General features: G+C 41.9%; 1 protein-coding gene across 3 annotated transcripts in view; it reads right to left on the bottom strand.

The window, feature by feature from the left end:
- Nucleotides 1–15,484, bottom strand: part of Palld (palladin, cytoskeletal associated protein) — a 391,437-nt gene that overhangs the window by 198,569 nt on the left and 177,384 nt on the right. For all 3 annotated transcript variants that reach the window (XM_028757735.1, XM_028757733.1, XM_028757734.1), the window contains 5 exons: nucleotides 13,679–13,745; nucleotides 12,263–12,368; nucleotides 8,991–9,065; nucleotides 3,124–3,265; nucleotides 2,176–2,199 (listed from right to left, as the gene is read on the bottom strand). In XM_028757735.1, coding sequence (XP_028613568.1) covers nucleotides 2,176–2,199; nucleotides 3,124–3,265; nucleotides 8,991–9,065; nucleotides 12,263–12,368; nucleotides 13,679–13,745 — 414 coding nt within the window. The remainder of the gene's footprint in view (nucleotides 1–2,175; nucleotides 2,200–3,123; nucleotides 3,266–8,990; nucleotides 9,066–12,262; nucleotides 12,369–13,678; nucleotides 13,746–15,484) is intronic.

The following is a 15,484-nucleotide window of genomic DNA, read 5'->3' as shown; positions in this document are numbered from 1 at the left end:
GGTTTTTCGAGACAGGGTTTCTCTGTATAGCCCTGGCTGTCCTGGAATTCACTCTGTAGACCAGGCTGACCTCAAACTCAGAAATCCACCTGTTTTTGCCTCCCAAGTGCTGGGATTAAAGGCGTGCACCACCACCGCCCGCGATCAAACTTTTATATGTTAAAAGCAAAACAAGCAACTAGAATACAAAGACTGTCTATGGGAGGGGTCATGAGGGAATGGAGGCAGTGATGGGAGCCATTTACATTAGCCTTCCTCATCCAAACTTACTTGTCTGCAGAATATCCTGTCTTCTTTTCCTTGTGTGTATGTGTATGTGTGTTGGGTATGCATCTGTGTGTTTGTTAGTATGGGTATGTGCATGTGTGTGAATGTCTGTAGAAAACAGAAGTTGGCATTGGATATCTTTCCTTGATTGCTATCATTTGATTTATTATTTATTTATTTATTTATTTAAAGATTTATTTACCTTCATTTTATATGTGCCCAAGTTTGACTTGCATATAAGTGCACCATGTATACAGAATGCCTGCGGAGGCCAGAAGAGGGTGCTGTAACTACTAGAACAGAAGTTACGAATGGTTATCAGCTACTCTGTGACTGGTAGGAGCCAAACCAGGATCTTCTGAAACAGCACGGAGCCCTTCTCTATCCGTCTACCTTTATTTTTTGGAAACAGGCTTTCTCACCGAATCTCATGGACTTGGCTGGGCTAGTTGAACAGTGGAGTTCAGGAATCCATCTTTTTCTGCCCTGCCCATCAATGCAGACACCATTCCTGGCCTTTACTCTTTATATGCATTCGAGATTACGTCTCACACACCACACACAGACATCTGTTCCACACATTAGGGACCTCGTATTACTCAAGTTTACACAAAGCCATATCACAAATAAAACGCAAAGCGGTCTGTTTCCACAGCGTGGAAAGTGACTGTAGTTGTTGATGTGGTAACCCACACACTGAATGGGATGGCATGCTCTACTTGTAACTCAGAAGCTACTAGGTCAATTCCAGTCCCTTCCAAAGGATGTTAAGAATCAACTTTTCAACTTCCAGTCCGATGTGACAGGCTCAGGGGCCAGGAACAGTGTCATGCCCCGTTATAGCTAACTGGGAACCTTAAAATTCCCAGGCAAGGGTCAGGGCAGGGCCATGGCTCCCAAGGCACGTTTGGCAGGATTCGTTTGCTGCTGCAGCAGAAGCATAAACAGCAGAAACAGGAAAGTGACATGTTTTTCTAACCTCTGTGAAGAAATAGTGGGACCGAATCTTTGCTGATGGGAAAAATACAGAAGAAAACAATCTTGGGGAGGGTGTCCTATGAGATACCTGGAGACGTTGTTTTTTGGTCCATGAGGAATCATAAATACACAAGAGGTCAAAGGCAGAGGAGAAGTCAGCCCCCTCACTCTTGCATCACAGAGCAGTTGGGTGAGGTCAAATGACCTGGTAATGAAGAGAGCTCCCAGGACATGGTGACTTTCTTCAAGGTTGTGGAACAGTAAAAATTTATGGCTTCAGGTAGTAGCCAGCACCGCCTGAAGCCTGAAGGCTCACTCTGCCCTTCACCCATTAAAGCCCTCAGGGACATCCTAACTCATAATGTCTCTTTTTAAAAAGTTAGCTATTTTATTTATTTTCATCCCAAATGCTGCCCCTCCCGGTTTCTTCCTCATGGAGTTCTTCTCTCCTCTTCACCTCTGAGAGGTTTTCTCCTCAAGGGTCCGCCCTGCCCCCCTCACCCTGGGGCATCAAATCTCTACAGAATTAGGTGCTCCCAGAAACTGAGTCACCAACCAAAGAGCCATGGAGTCTTACAGTGTATTTTAAGGTCAGCAAAAGTCTAGCCTGCAACAAATTTCTTTTTTCTACTGGAACGTAAGAAAGGTTTTTCTTTTGAATCACGAGTCTGAGTATAAAACACTGTATTTGAAAAAGCCGTAAGTCGCCAAGCCCTAGGCTCTTGTCTGAGCAGCATGTTTTCCTAATAAAGATGATGAGGGTTGCAGTGCACAGACCCCGTGATAAAGAAGACATTGTTTTCAGGATGGTTTCGTGTTTCTGAGGAACTGCAAATACATCATTTAGTGTGGTGTGCGGCTTTCAAATAGAAACAAAGACCCACTGAAAACCAAAAGATACATTACCCCTGATAGCAGAGAAACTCTTACCGGGTTCAGCTGTCGATCTAGGTTCTGTTAATGTGAAAAAGGAAAAAGAGGAAGGATAGAATTAGAAGAGGGTCTCAGGGATAATTAACCTACCCCTTTGCTCCCATTGCTTTGGTTAGGCCTTATGTGCAGAAACGGCATGGACCACCTCTGCACAGGTCAGAGTTAAGGCAGCAGCCACTCGGTTTACATCCCCACGTATAAAGAAACACTGTGCACTGGGAAGTGTGACACAATGTAGTTCCAGACAGGCTTCTGCAGACTTGGGAACCTCTTAAAATGATTTGTCTGACTATGTGAATATGTGGGAATTTTCATTCTAAAGAAAGGGCCTATAGATCTCACCCACTTCAAAGGGGTTCCTGTGGTTTGTTTGTTTGTGTTTGTTTAATTCTTCCATAAAAATGGGGTAGACTGATTCTTTTGTGTGTTTCACAAAGTAGCATTTTGGAAGAGGTTGTGGGGTAAATTCCAGCATTAAGCGCCAACTCTCTGAATACCTTGAACTAAAAAAGAGCATCTACTCTGTCCCCTTTAATGCAGGGAGTGTCCTACCATTTAACAAACAATGCAGGAGACGTTTGAAGGCATTTCTGAGAGAAATAGATACTTCTACGCTAGGCATTTCAGCTGAACAATGTGACCAACACTATGTAAGCAGAAGCCTGTACAGAAGGCTAAACTATGGAGTTGACACTCACATTGGTGTTTGATCTGTAGATGAGCAACCACAGAAGTTCTTTTGATCCCACATTTACAAGGTGTTGTGAGGAAGGGGGCGGGGGCAGGGAGGTGTTGAGTTACATTAATTTACTCCCCGCATATTACGGACTATCTAGTCTCATTTCACTTTAAAAACACAAAACAGCCCATGCAAGTCCTTTTTAGTTCTCTTGGAACCAGAGAAAATCCAAGCGAAACTCGGGGACAACAGACACCTCTCCTTACTTTTCTGGAGAATTCTGAAGTCTGGAGAGTCTTGGATCTCAGTCCCCTGCCGGAACCACCGGACCTGCAGCGGGGGCGCCCCTCTCACTCTGCATTCCAGTACTACCACCTGGCCCTCGGAGGCTGCAGTGTTCTGGAGTTCCTGAAATTCAAGAAGCAAGTGACCCTCTCAGACTTCACGCCTCCTTGAACAACCTCACAATAGAGAAGAAAGATGCTTAGACAAAACCCCGGAGGAACAAAACATCCACAAAGGGGTTATCAGAAAATAATCACGCAGTCAGCAGTCGCAGGCAAGGGTGAATTCCTTTAAGCCCATTGGTCACCAGCTTTTCACGATCTCTGGGTCATGAGATTAGATAGGGTTACCATAAGGCCTGTGGCCCCTTTGGGGTTGTTTACAGATTCGTACTGACCCTTCTTATTTGTGGGGTTTGATGGTAACAGCTGCCGCTTTCCTATCTACATTTAGTGGCAAGCTGGTGGGATTCGAGGCTTCCAAACAATTATATTCCAAATGACTGCAGATCCTTAGGGAAACCAGATAAGAAAAAAAGACTCAGTTTGTTTTGGCAGGCCCCCACCCTTTCACGTGCTCCCTCCACCCCGGCTTCACCAGCTTCCTAGGTCGGGTTTATGAAGCTAAGAGGTTTGGCATTTTTTCAGTTCAAAATTCCGAGTCAAATAATACAACCCGCTGCATGGCTGCGTGTCTTCCTCATTGACCTTCGTTTCCGCCTCTCTTGTAACTGACTTGTTGTCTTGACCCTACTCCAACTGCAGGCTAATAAATTTTTATGTTGCATAAGATAAATGATTTTAGCTTTATGGATGCAAAGAGCTAAAGTTTTTGTACTTGTTATTAAATGCCAGAATGCTAACAATTTCCTGACATATGTCCTCTCCCCACCTTCCTCACGGTGAGATTAACTAGTGACAGGCGCTATACACTCATTCAGACTCTTTGATAATTTTACTAGACTTAGATTTTCTAGATTGACATACCTTATAAGATGTGTTGGTCTTTTGAAATAATTAAGTCATGATTTAAAAAAAAAACACCTATAGACAAGCTAACGGACAGAATTGTGTGTGTGTTTTAAGGGTCTGGGGGAATAACAGCTAGTCACAAATCTTACAGTAAATGGAAAAAGAATAACGTGCTTCAGCAAATATTCTGTAGGATACGTGTTAAAGCACTGTGCATATTCTAAAAGCCCACAGTATTTGCCAATGAATTATTAAAGTAGAAGAATAAGGTCTGGTTTTGGTATTCTTCTTAAGAAGAATACCATATATATCATATATGTATATGTATGTATATGTACATATATATATAATGAAAAGTTTAAGATTTATCAACTACTGGGGTGTTGAAGTTGGAGATTAGAGGTAGAGAACTAGCTTGCTATGTTTGAAATCTTATTTATATTCAGCACACAGAAGTAGATGCTGGATGATAAGAAATTTAAAGTGATCCTCAGCTATATTGAGAATCTGAGGCTATCCTGGGCTACTTGAGACATTTTCTTAAAAAAAAAATCAACTAATGATTATATTCTTTTCTCCATTTGTGTTTTAAAGTGTAGCAAGTAGCTGGCTTTGAATATCTTTTCATGTTTTACTATATTTGCTTATTCACTATGTGTGGGACTGGGGTATACTCATGCCAGAGGATAACTTGAGGGAGTTGGTTCTCTCCTTCTACCATGTGGGTCCCAGAGAATAAACTCAGGCTTGGTAAAAAGTAACTTTATCAGATGGGATATGATGCTAGCCCTAGAAGAGCTCTGACTTTTAAGTGAATGTTTTGTAGTTTATGAATGTAGCCAGAGATGAGTTAATTTAGTGTTTCAAAACACAGTGTGTGGTCCAGCTTTCGATGAGCCAACCTATGAAATATCTCTGGGAAGCTAATTCTGGTATATAACAAATGACACGAAATATTTTTTATGCTTGAGCTTTTAGGCATCAAAGGAGATTAGATTTATTCCTAACATTATGTGGTTTTCCCCCTTGTGTTTAAAAGCATGAGAGAGCCAGGTGGTGGTGGCACACACCTTTAATCCCAGCACTTGGGAGGCAGAGGCAGGTGGGTTTCTGAATTCGAGGCCAGTCTGGTCTACAGAGTGAGTTCCAGGACAGCCCAGGCTATACAGAGAAACCCTGTCTCTAAAAACCAAAAAAAAAAAAAGCAAGAAAGAGAGCAAATGCATAGATGCCTGTCTATGAAGAGAGACAGAAATCTATGCTGGCTCTAGATTTTAGTTCCAGCTTGCCTTCTACTGTAATGAGTGGCACACACATGCTTACACAAAAATACACACAGACATAGACACAAAGACACACACACACATCATGGATGGTTAAGCCCAGTAAGCCATTAAGACAAACAAGCTTTAGAAATATAAGGAGAAGCCCACAGAATGATGAGAATCAACCTTCAGAGGCTGTGCTTAGCCATCTGAATCATCACTCAGTGTATCATCTGGGAACCCTGGATGTTTCAGGATCTGTATAAAGACCTGTCAACACAGATCATGTTCACTTGGCATTGTGATTCCTTGGAATGGTCTAAGGAAAGAAAAGCCCTCTGGAGTAGCCATCCTGTGACCATCCCTGTTACCCATGCTGGGAATCTTAGAGTAACATGAGGAACTAGATGGAAGTACTCCTTTGACTGGAAGAGCCCACTTGCCATGCACTGTTAATGCCAGGCACAAGAAGAATGCCAAAGAATCAGGGTGATGAGTCCAAGGGTCATCTGAGTTAAGAGCAGATACAGGATTGTTGTCTAAACCTGCTCCACTAAACCGTGGCCTAAGAAGGATGCTGCAAACCACAGACAGAAGCTGCTTAAAGGGAAATGGAGAGAGCAGAGCAGTTGCAGGGAAGAGGCATCCTGCAGGAAGCCGGCGTGCCACACCAGGCACCAAGTCAGAGGGCAGACATGCGCACACGACTTCCACACACTCTCTGTCTTTCATTTCTCAAAAACAAGCAACACACATTAAAAGTAGTATTTCCCTGCCATGTTGCTAGGACATAGAACACTTCATGTTTGATTTATATGTGTGGTGATGGGGGGGAGGAAGATGACTGTTAACTGTGTCTATAGCCACGCAGTTGGATTGCAATGGAGGAATCCGAGCTTTCAGTTCTTGATTTTGAGGATGTTCTTGGTGTCCAGGAAGGAATCTTACATTTACACATGCCAGTCCATGACAGAGGAAGTGTTTGACCTTAGGATAAAGGAAATCTAAACGGCACCTCTGTGTTCCTCCACTTGTATCCCTAACATGGACTTGATCTGTTTAAAAGAACAGTCACGTGAAGGCTGGTCATAGTGGTGCAATGTTTAAAATCCCAGCACTGAGAAAATTGAGACAGGAAGATTATGAGGTGGAGGCTAGCTTAGGCTAGGTAGTAATATCATGCCTTCAACAACAACAACAACAATTAAAAAAAAAAAAGCCTGAGAAAGGGTGTGTTTGCCTCAGGTGTCCCCAAATCAACTGAGTTGTGGTTAGTAAGGCATGATTTAACACAGTCTTCCAGAGATGCCCTTGAGAAGCTGGCTGTGAAAAACTCCCACTTCATGCTGACTGTGAGCATGGTCCTTCTAGGCAGTCCCTGCTCAGAGCATCAGAAGAAAATATCTGTTCTAGGGACTTAAGTCTGTTAGGGCCTTAAAAAATTCCTTTGCTTTTATTGTTTCTAGCTTTTGTGGAGAGGCTTTTCAACTGAAAACAGTGACTGCTTAGAAAGAGGCCAATACTAAGCTTGGTTTCGGTCAGGCTTCAGAGGCAGAATAAAACCATTTCCCTACACAACAATAACAAAGCTGCTTTTGGTGTGGCCTGACAGAAATTCCCTCTCCCCATCTCTTTCTTTCTTTCTTGAGAGGGTTGACACTCCCTAGTCCAGGCTGAACTCACAGCACAGCCCTGGCTGGTCTTGAACTCAAAGCACTCTTGACTGCAGCTTCCTGAGGGCAGGGATGATGCCCGAGAGCCACTCAGGCATCCTCAGAGTATTATAGAGTTGTTTTCTCAGGTATCTTCAGCTTACTTGAAATTTTTTGTTTAAAGTATGGAGTTCCATTTATTTTATTTTATTTTTTTAGTCAACTAAAGAATTCACTGTGTCCCCAAGGGTCTCTACATGCCTGCAGTTATTGGAATATCTCTGCAGGTGCTATTCTGACTCCTCAGGAATTTGAGGAGACTCATGCCTTTATCCAAAAGTGTTTCGGATTTAGGGTTTGGATTTACTTTAAATATTCAATGTTTACATATACATGGAGATACCTTGGGCATAGGATCTCTCCTAGTTATCTTCTGCTGGCCTGGAATTACCTACTGAGTTTCAATTGAGGGATTTCCTCTATCAGATTGTCCTGTGGGCAGGTCAGTGTGGTGGTATTTCTTGATTACTAATTGACGTAGGAGGGTCCAGGCCATTATGGATGGTACCAATTGCTCTGCAAGGAGTTGTTTAAGAAAGCCTGTTGAGCAGAAGCTAGGGAGCTAGCCAGTAGGCACAATCACTCCTTGATTTCTGTATGAGTTCTTGCTCTCACTTCTCTCTATGTTGGATAGTGACCTGGAAGTATAAGCCAAATAAACCCCCCCCCCCCCCCAGTTGCTTTTGATCATGGTGTTTATTCCAGCAACAGAAAACACACTAAGACAGGGCACAAGCAAACATGAAAGTCATTAATGGGTTCTGAACCCCTAATACACATATCCCAAGGGAATTTTATACAGTGTTTAGAGTACACCCGTGCATTGACTGAGACTTGTCATGTCATGGGGCCGAGGATAGGCTCTTCCACTTGAGGCATCAGTCAATATGCAGTTTTAGTTTTTAAAGCATTTCAGATTAGGGATGCCCAACTTTTTTTTTTACTATAGCTAACAGACCTTTAGGGAACCTTGGTATCTTATGGGACAAATTTTCTTCTTTCATAATGGTGCCCTGTTGATCTCTTCAGTAGAACCCTGGCTATTTGCATGAACATTTTTTTCTCTACAACATAACTTTTAGAACCAGGTTACTAAATTTTATATAAAACAAATGGATAGAAACAAGGAACTTGTTGGGAGTTTAGCAAAATTTGCATCAGATATACCCTATATTGTGGGACTAAGGACTTCATTCATTAGGCTTTCTACATGAGAATGGCTTATCTTTCCTCTTATTTGGTCTTTTAAAATGTCCATCAATAGTGTTTTATATTTCCTCCCAAAACACAAAGACAAAAAGAGAATGTGCATGGACTGGACATTCCATGTAGTCCAGTAGTCACTCAATGACTCCTTCAACTTGGCAATGTAAATCTCCAACTTTAAACAAATGGAAAAATCACTTTTCTTGTTTATTTGCTTGGGCTGTTTTGTTTTATGTAAAGCTGCTGAGATAGTTCAAGAGGTTTCCTTGATGGTAAAAAAGAAACTTGATTGAGTCTTGGGATTCATTGTATAGGACCAGTCCTGGCCTCAAACTCCTAAAAAGTCTTGAACTTCTGCCTCCAAGTGCTGGGACTACAGTTATATGCCATCATGCCTAGCTAGCTATAAAGAAAAAAAAACAATTAAACACTAAATTATCCATACCTCTGTTGGCTTTCCCACTAGGTCAGACGTCTGGCCTCACCTGCGCACAACTGTGTTTCTCAATCTTGCATAAGAAAATAGCCACATAGTCATTATTCAATGGATACCTATGTATCCCCTGAGGTAACCATGACGATCTGCCTATTAATATCTTCATTTCAAATCTTAAGGGCTGCTACATAAAGTCACATGTGAATGAAATTTAAGCACTAAAGAAAACACGGAGAATGAGACTTCCAGATGTCAGACCTTAGTGAAAACAGGAAGAAGGCAGCCCATGGTGGTTCCGTCAGGTCGGCAGAGATACGAAGTAGCACTGTGAACCTGAAAGAGCAGAGACACATGGATCAGATTCTTGATCTATAAATCTCTGAAGAGATGAGCTAAAGAAGCCTTTCATTGTGGGGACTGCTCCACACAAATGATTCCAGGGTATGGAAGTGTCGCCATACGTTATGCACTAGTCTACTCTTACAGCACAGACATTGTTCTGCCCCTAATTTCACATCTGTTACTCTTCTCCGTTCAAAAGGATATTGGAGGCAAGAGCTCTCTGGGTCCTGGGGGAATCTGAGAGCTTTTAAATGCTATTACCAAATGGATTTCTGTGTGTGGGACTTCCACAGGGGTCTGTTAAGACATTCTCACAGACACTATATTTTATTTTAAAATACAGTCCGGATTCATTGAATCCAAAGGATAAGCTATTGGCAATGAAGGGTAAAGTAAGAAATGGAAACATCTGCCGATCTTGTTTTTAATGTGAACTCTTTCAATAAAGGAGGATAGAAAATATGAGTGAAAGAAATAAAACTCATTTATTGATGTGTAAAAAAAATCTCAAGGTACTGAAACTGTTACTGAATAGCATTCATCTCAGGGGAAGTAAACGGTTTCAGAGTTGTGAATGGAAAATAAAAAGCAGTAAATGGAATTTGTGTGTGTGTGTAAAATTGCTTATTTTCAAGTAATCTGCACTCACTTATAAATTGATAGCAATCTGATAACAATCATCTGAATACACTACGGGACATTAGAGTTCCGTGGAGATACTATGGCAGTGACAGATCTTATTCATTGTCCCAGGAATACATTTTACTGGCTTGTCTTTTGGGAGATCTGTATCTTACTTTTCACTATCATTCACATCCAAAGAATACAAGAACACTTTTATAGTATCACCCTGGGTCAGACATTGTTTGAAATTTCATGTGAAAACAAACTCAGAAACTCTTCACAACACCCCTGGGAGACTGCTGGTACTACCATCTCCAGTTTGCAGGCAAAGGAATGAGGTCCCTTCAGTAAGTGTGAGGAGCTGGGATTCGAACCCAGGAACTCTGGCTCCCATATATTAAACTTTTCATCTCATTGGCTGTAAGGAAGAAATGATGAGCACTTCAACCTCACATCTGTAAACTAGGATGCATTCCTCAATTGTTCCTGTAAAAATAAAGCCATTGACAATGTGCTCTGCACATCACTGTAGTGTCTGTATCTACATCAATGTATTCCCTTTTCATCTGTATCTCACAAGAAATTTGGCCATATTGAGAAGCATCTGGAGTTTTGCCCAGCCTATTCTTTAGACTGGGAAGGAATGGGCACTGACGACTTCTGCTTTCTACTATGAAATACCTAGCATAGTGCTTAGCATTCAGATAAATACTAGTTGATAAGGGGGTGGGGCAGAAGCAGGTGTGTGAGGAGATGGAGGAGATGTACGGAGAGTCAGGAAATTAAATGGAGGTGTGTAGCAGTGGGGGATAGGGAACTGGGAGTAGCCAGTAGAAAGTCCCAGATGCCAGGAAAACAAGTAGCTTCCAGGACCCAACAGGAATGCCATTAGCAGAAATACCAAACACAGGGGAGAAAGAATCTGTAGAGACCATATCCAGAGGTTAAGCATGGCCCCTGGTTAAGGGATGAGGCCATCTACCCATCTCAAAAATATTAACCCAGAATTGTTCCTGTCTAAAGGAAATGCAGGAACAAAGAGTAGAGCAGAGACTGAAGGAAAGGCCATCTAGAGACTGCCCACTTGGGGATCCATCCCATCTGCAGACACCAAACAAAGACATCATTGCTGATGCCAAGAAGTGCTTACTGACAGGAGCCTGGTATAGCTGTCTCCTAAGAGGCTCTACCGGAGCCTGATCGATACAGATGCAGATGCTTGCAGTCAACCATAGGATTGAGTATGGGGACCCCAATGGAGGAGTTAGGGGAAAGACTGAAGGAGCTGAAGGGGTTTGCAATCCCATAGGAAGAACAACAATATCAACCAAACAGACGCCCCAGAGCTCCTAGGGACTAAACCACCAACTAAAGAGTACACATGGAGGGGCCCATGACTCTAGCTGTATAAGTTGCAGAGGATGGACTTATCTGGCATCAATGGGAGGGGAGACCCTTGGTCCTATGAAGGCTCAATGCCCCAGTGTAGGGGAATGCTAGGACGGTGAGGTGGGAGTGGGTAGGTGGGTGGGTGGGTGGGTGGGGGAGCACCCTCATAGAAGGGATGGGAGATGGGATAGAGGTTTGCAGATGGCAAACCAAGAAGGGGGATAACATTTGAAATGTAAATAAATATAATAACCAATTAAAAAAAATACTAGTTGATAATAAAAGCCAAATTCTTGAGTGTAAACTACCCTTGGTTTTGAATGAGAACCCAGGTTGAGTGGTTTAAAGAAATATCTATCATGGCTGCCATTTCTGGGTCATTTATTCCTGTCGGTTCCTTTCAAGCTTATAAACACAAATGTCTTTTACGTGTTACATTGTATGGCATGTAGCAGTTATGATTCTGATAATATCGTGGATAACAAAAACTCACAGAAGGCATGGGATGCACAGGAGACAAATCTCTTAACTGGGAAGGGTTTACTTACCCAGAGTGTCTGGGAAACCTTCTACTACAGTGGCACTTAAAGATTTACATTATATCAATTCTTTACAGACATTTGATTTTGTCTTTTACTCAAAGAGTAATGCTGCTGGTGTTTGGAAAGTAAACACACTACAGTCCCTTCCCAAGATTTGTTCTTTCTTTGATGAAACAGTCTTGCATTGACCTCAAATCAGTATTTAAAAACAGTATAGTGAAATCAGAGAGTTTGAATTTTTTTTTTTAAACTAAGCCATACTGTTTGGCCTTCTGAGATGGGAAAAGTTCCTGATGGTGCATGAACTTTACCGGTGTCTTTAAATAAGCTGAGATAGGCTAACTGGAAGAAAGGACAGCCAGGACAGTCAGAGCTAAGGCTTATGTTAGTATCGGCTCAGAAATTCCTTTTTGAAATGGCTGTTGACTTACAGGTAGTGTGGCTGTGATAACAGATTATTCTTAATGAACAAAAGTGAGAACATTAATGATTAGTTTTTCTTCCTTCAACTCTGTTTCTTTCTCAGAAAATATTGCACAAGAATGTATCAGTTAGGATCAACCTCCTATTCTTAAAACAGAAGGGCCTGCTTGCTCCTGAACTCAGCTTCCTGAAGGCTGGAGGCACAGTTACCTGTTGGACAGGCACAGATAAGGGCTGAATCACGGCTGTGGTCACGCCTGTCTTTGGAGATGAGGATCCTATCGTCAAGGAAACGGACGTTGTTTTCTTCTGAGCTCTGGAAAATAGGGAAGCGAGTGTTAGAAGCTTCACGTGGTTGTTGGTGTGTGTGTTTTTAAATCAGCAATTGTTCTTTAAAATATTTTTACAGAAGCCTTGGGTTTCTTTTTGTAGACCTGGTCTACTTCGATTAAAATTTGTTTCAGAAGTTGGAACTTATCAAAACAAATTGCCAAAAGAACTGTATGGTCAGGGCATGGATAGAACAGACTTTAATAAACACACAGAAGAAAGTGAATGAGCCAGAGGCAACTCACACTGATAAAGATTTTTAAGGTATTATTTTGTTTTAAATTCCAAGAGAAAATAAGAACTTGGAAAGTCTTTATCAGCTAGCAAATATTTGCCATCTTTACGGTTAGGGTCCTATATTTAACTTAGTTTTATTGTTTATTTTAGGGCTAACAGCTGTCGCTTTTGCTGGCTTCTAATTTTGTTGAGAGTGGCTTGGAATGTTTGTCTTCTTGTAGTGCTGAGACTTTAGTGTTGTAGAAGAGAAAGACCTAGGGGAATCCATTGGCAGGCTCAGTGTGGCCTAGGGAGTGTGAAATCTCTGAATTTGAACTCTAACTTAGATCAGGAACAATGTACAATTGTATAATCTCCTTTAGCAATGGTGATTAACTGATGCTGAGTGGACATGATTTTTCAAATTATATATGATTACTTTATTTTTGTCATAGTCTTATAATACAGTGCTTACATTAATGTATAAGGATCTAATAGGGAAATTACCTTTTTTTAAAAGTAGATATAACTGTTATATATTTACTAGTAACTAAAAACATTTGTTAGCACATCTAACCATTAATGGAATTTTCTACCAAACCCAGGTAGACTTGGCTATACTTTTGTAAAATAGAGGAGACAGTAACATTTTTTAGTAATACATGTCTCTGTAGGGATAAGCAAATTCTGGCTTTTTCAGATATAAGGTCTAACTAGCAAAAAATTATCCAAACAAAAGAAAATCCATTTCTGGCTCAATTAGACATTTTGTTTCTCATTCAGACCTACCTGATTTTTCTCTCAGTGTGACTGGTCTTGTCATTTACTTAATCAGCTCAAAGTTTGTCTTTGAAGCTAACAGCACTTGGCTCAGATTTGGCATAGCGAAGATGAGACACAGACCCCACAGTTTAAAGTCATACAAAGGAAAAAAAAAATTGTGTCCCAATTCCAAACACTCTCTCTCTCTGATAGACACAGCTTGACCATTTCCAGCCCAGCACACCTGGCTACAAAACCCAGCAGCTCTGTCACCCCTCTTTGTCACAAGGGCCATCAGGGGACTCGAAGGCAACTCACTGTGGCATAGCTCCAGCTTTTGATATGAAAGATAAGCTTTCGCTGTCAGAGTCTGTTGAACTGGCTCCTAGAAGACATTAAAGAGCATGAGACAGTTAGGACATGAGCAGTACCAGCATCTCCAAGAGTTCCAAAGAGTATGACAGTCTTCATTTGTAAATAGCCACCTGCAAAGTCTTATTTGTGCTATAAATACACATCGAAATTGAGGGTGATTCAGTGTTGAATCAGTTTTTATTGCTGTTTCTTCAGAAAACAAGTCTTTTAAAGGTACTATTAATAGCTTCCTTGAGACCACTGTGCTTACAATTTATTATTAGCTTCCTTTAATATCTCTTTGGCCATCTCAGCCATCCTTTTACATAATTAGAAAACAATGAGACAAATGTGAGTGTCTTTGTGGAAAAATGCCCATGGTTTTAAACTTTAACCCTGGGAGATCACATGGGGTGGGCTGTTGATGTCTTTACTACTGTTAATCAGAAGCAGCTTCCTGACTGTGATATCTGAAGGTGATAGTGCCTGGACTGCAGTAAAGTCTCTCAGGTCTCAGGTCTTATTGACCTTGAAAACAAGTCATGCTGAGGTAACTCTGTTGGAATGTTTGCTTTGTCCCTTCCCACTTCTTCCGGTGTGGGTGTTCTTCACCTGGCTCCTGTATTACCAAGAAGGCCCTCGTCTTTCCATTTCTTCCCCCTCCAGAGCCATCCTCCTCTTATGTCAGGTTATTTTTTTTCCTAGCATACACCTTTCCTATGAAGGCATGAGAAGATGTCTGAAGTTTAAAGGAGAACTCCTCAAATCTGACATCCCACAGACTTCATGACTTCCAGCATTTGCGAATCATGTGATCCCCATCCCCAGAACTGAATGTACTCATTGGCGGATGGACACAGCTTAGGGAGCTGGGATGTGGTCCCAAAGACATTCAACATATACACAAATCCTATTAGAGTCCTGTTCTTGGGAGCACACAGAATAGAAGAACGAGAACTTAATACCTTATATGGCAAAATAGGGAAAAGTCAAAGTGGGAGAGAAGTGTGGGCAGAGAGAGGAATGGGTGAGCTTGTAGTTCTAAGTAGGGAGCAAGGGAGGCTCACAAAGAATGACAGGGAGGGAGAGGGTGGCCCCTTGTCTCGTGTCAGGTTCCTCCTTTGTACCTGCAGTTCTGCGACTCACTTTGCTAGGACACACTCTTGCTATTCTGCCTCTTTAAGAGAATGGCTGTCTTCTCTGGATTCTGAGGGCTTTTTGTTTACACCATGCATCTCACCTGTCCTTTATGCTGAAAAATTATCAGTCCTCCAAGAACTAAGGGTTAAAAAAGGAGTTACCAAACTGAGAATGGTTAACATGTCTTCAGCAGTCAGCTTGGCTCCTTGCACCTTTGGATTATGATAACCTATTTTAACCTCACCAAGAAGTAAGTGATACTTCATAGGCAGCAAAATGGAAGAACCAAGCTGATGGGTAACTTTGAGATGGTGACAGGCTGCACTCTGTTTTTGAATGGTCCCTTCCCCCATGACCTTCTAGGCTGTGTGTGTCTGAATTCCTCAGAGTGCTTAGTTCCATGCTTGCTCAGAGCTGGCCTTTAGCCTCTGCCGGAAGCATGCGGTTAGGGAATTGCAAGGCTTATTTGGGGACAGGGAGTGGAGTGTGTAGCAGAAAACCGGCAGCATGCTGGAGAGGTAACATTTGAGGCCAGTTAGATACACAGGGCAGGTCCGGTGTGCTGGAGCTGAAAGGTTTGGAGTTTATTGGCAGGGCATTGGAGGTGGTGAGAGGACTGAACTGTAGGGT

This window comes from Grammomys surdaster, unplaced genomic scaffold (genome assembly GCF_004785775.1).
Source record: "Grammomys surdaster isolate TR1022 unplaced genomic scaffold, NIH_TR_1.0 126182, whole genome shotgun sequence".
Lineage (NCBI taxonomy): Eukaryota > Metazoa > Chordata > Mammalia > Rodentia > Muridae > Grammomys > Grammomys surdaster.
Note: the sequence above shows the minus strand (reverse complement) of the source record. Positions and strands in the feature narration are given on the sequence as shown.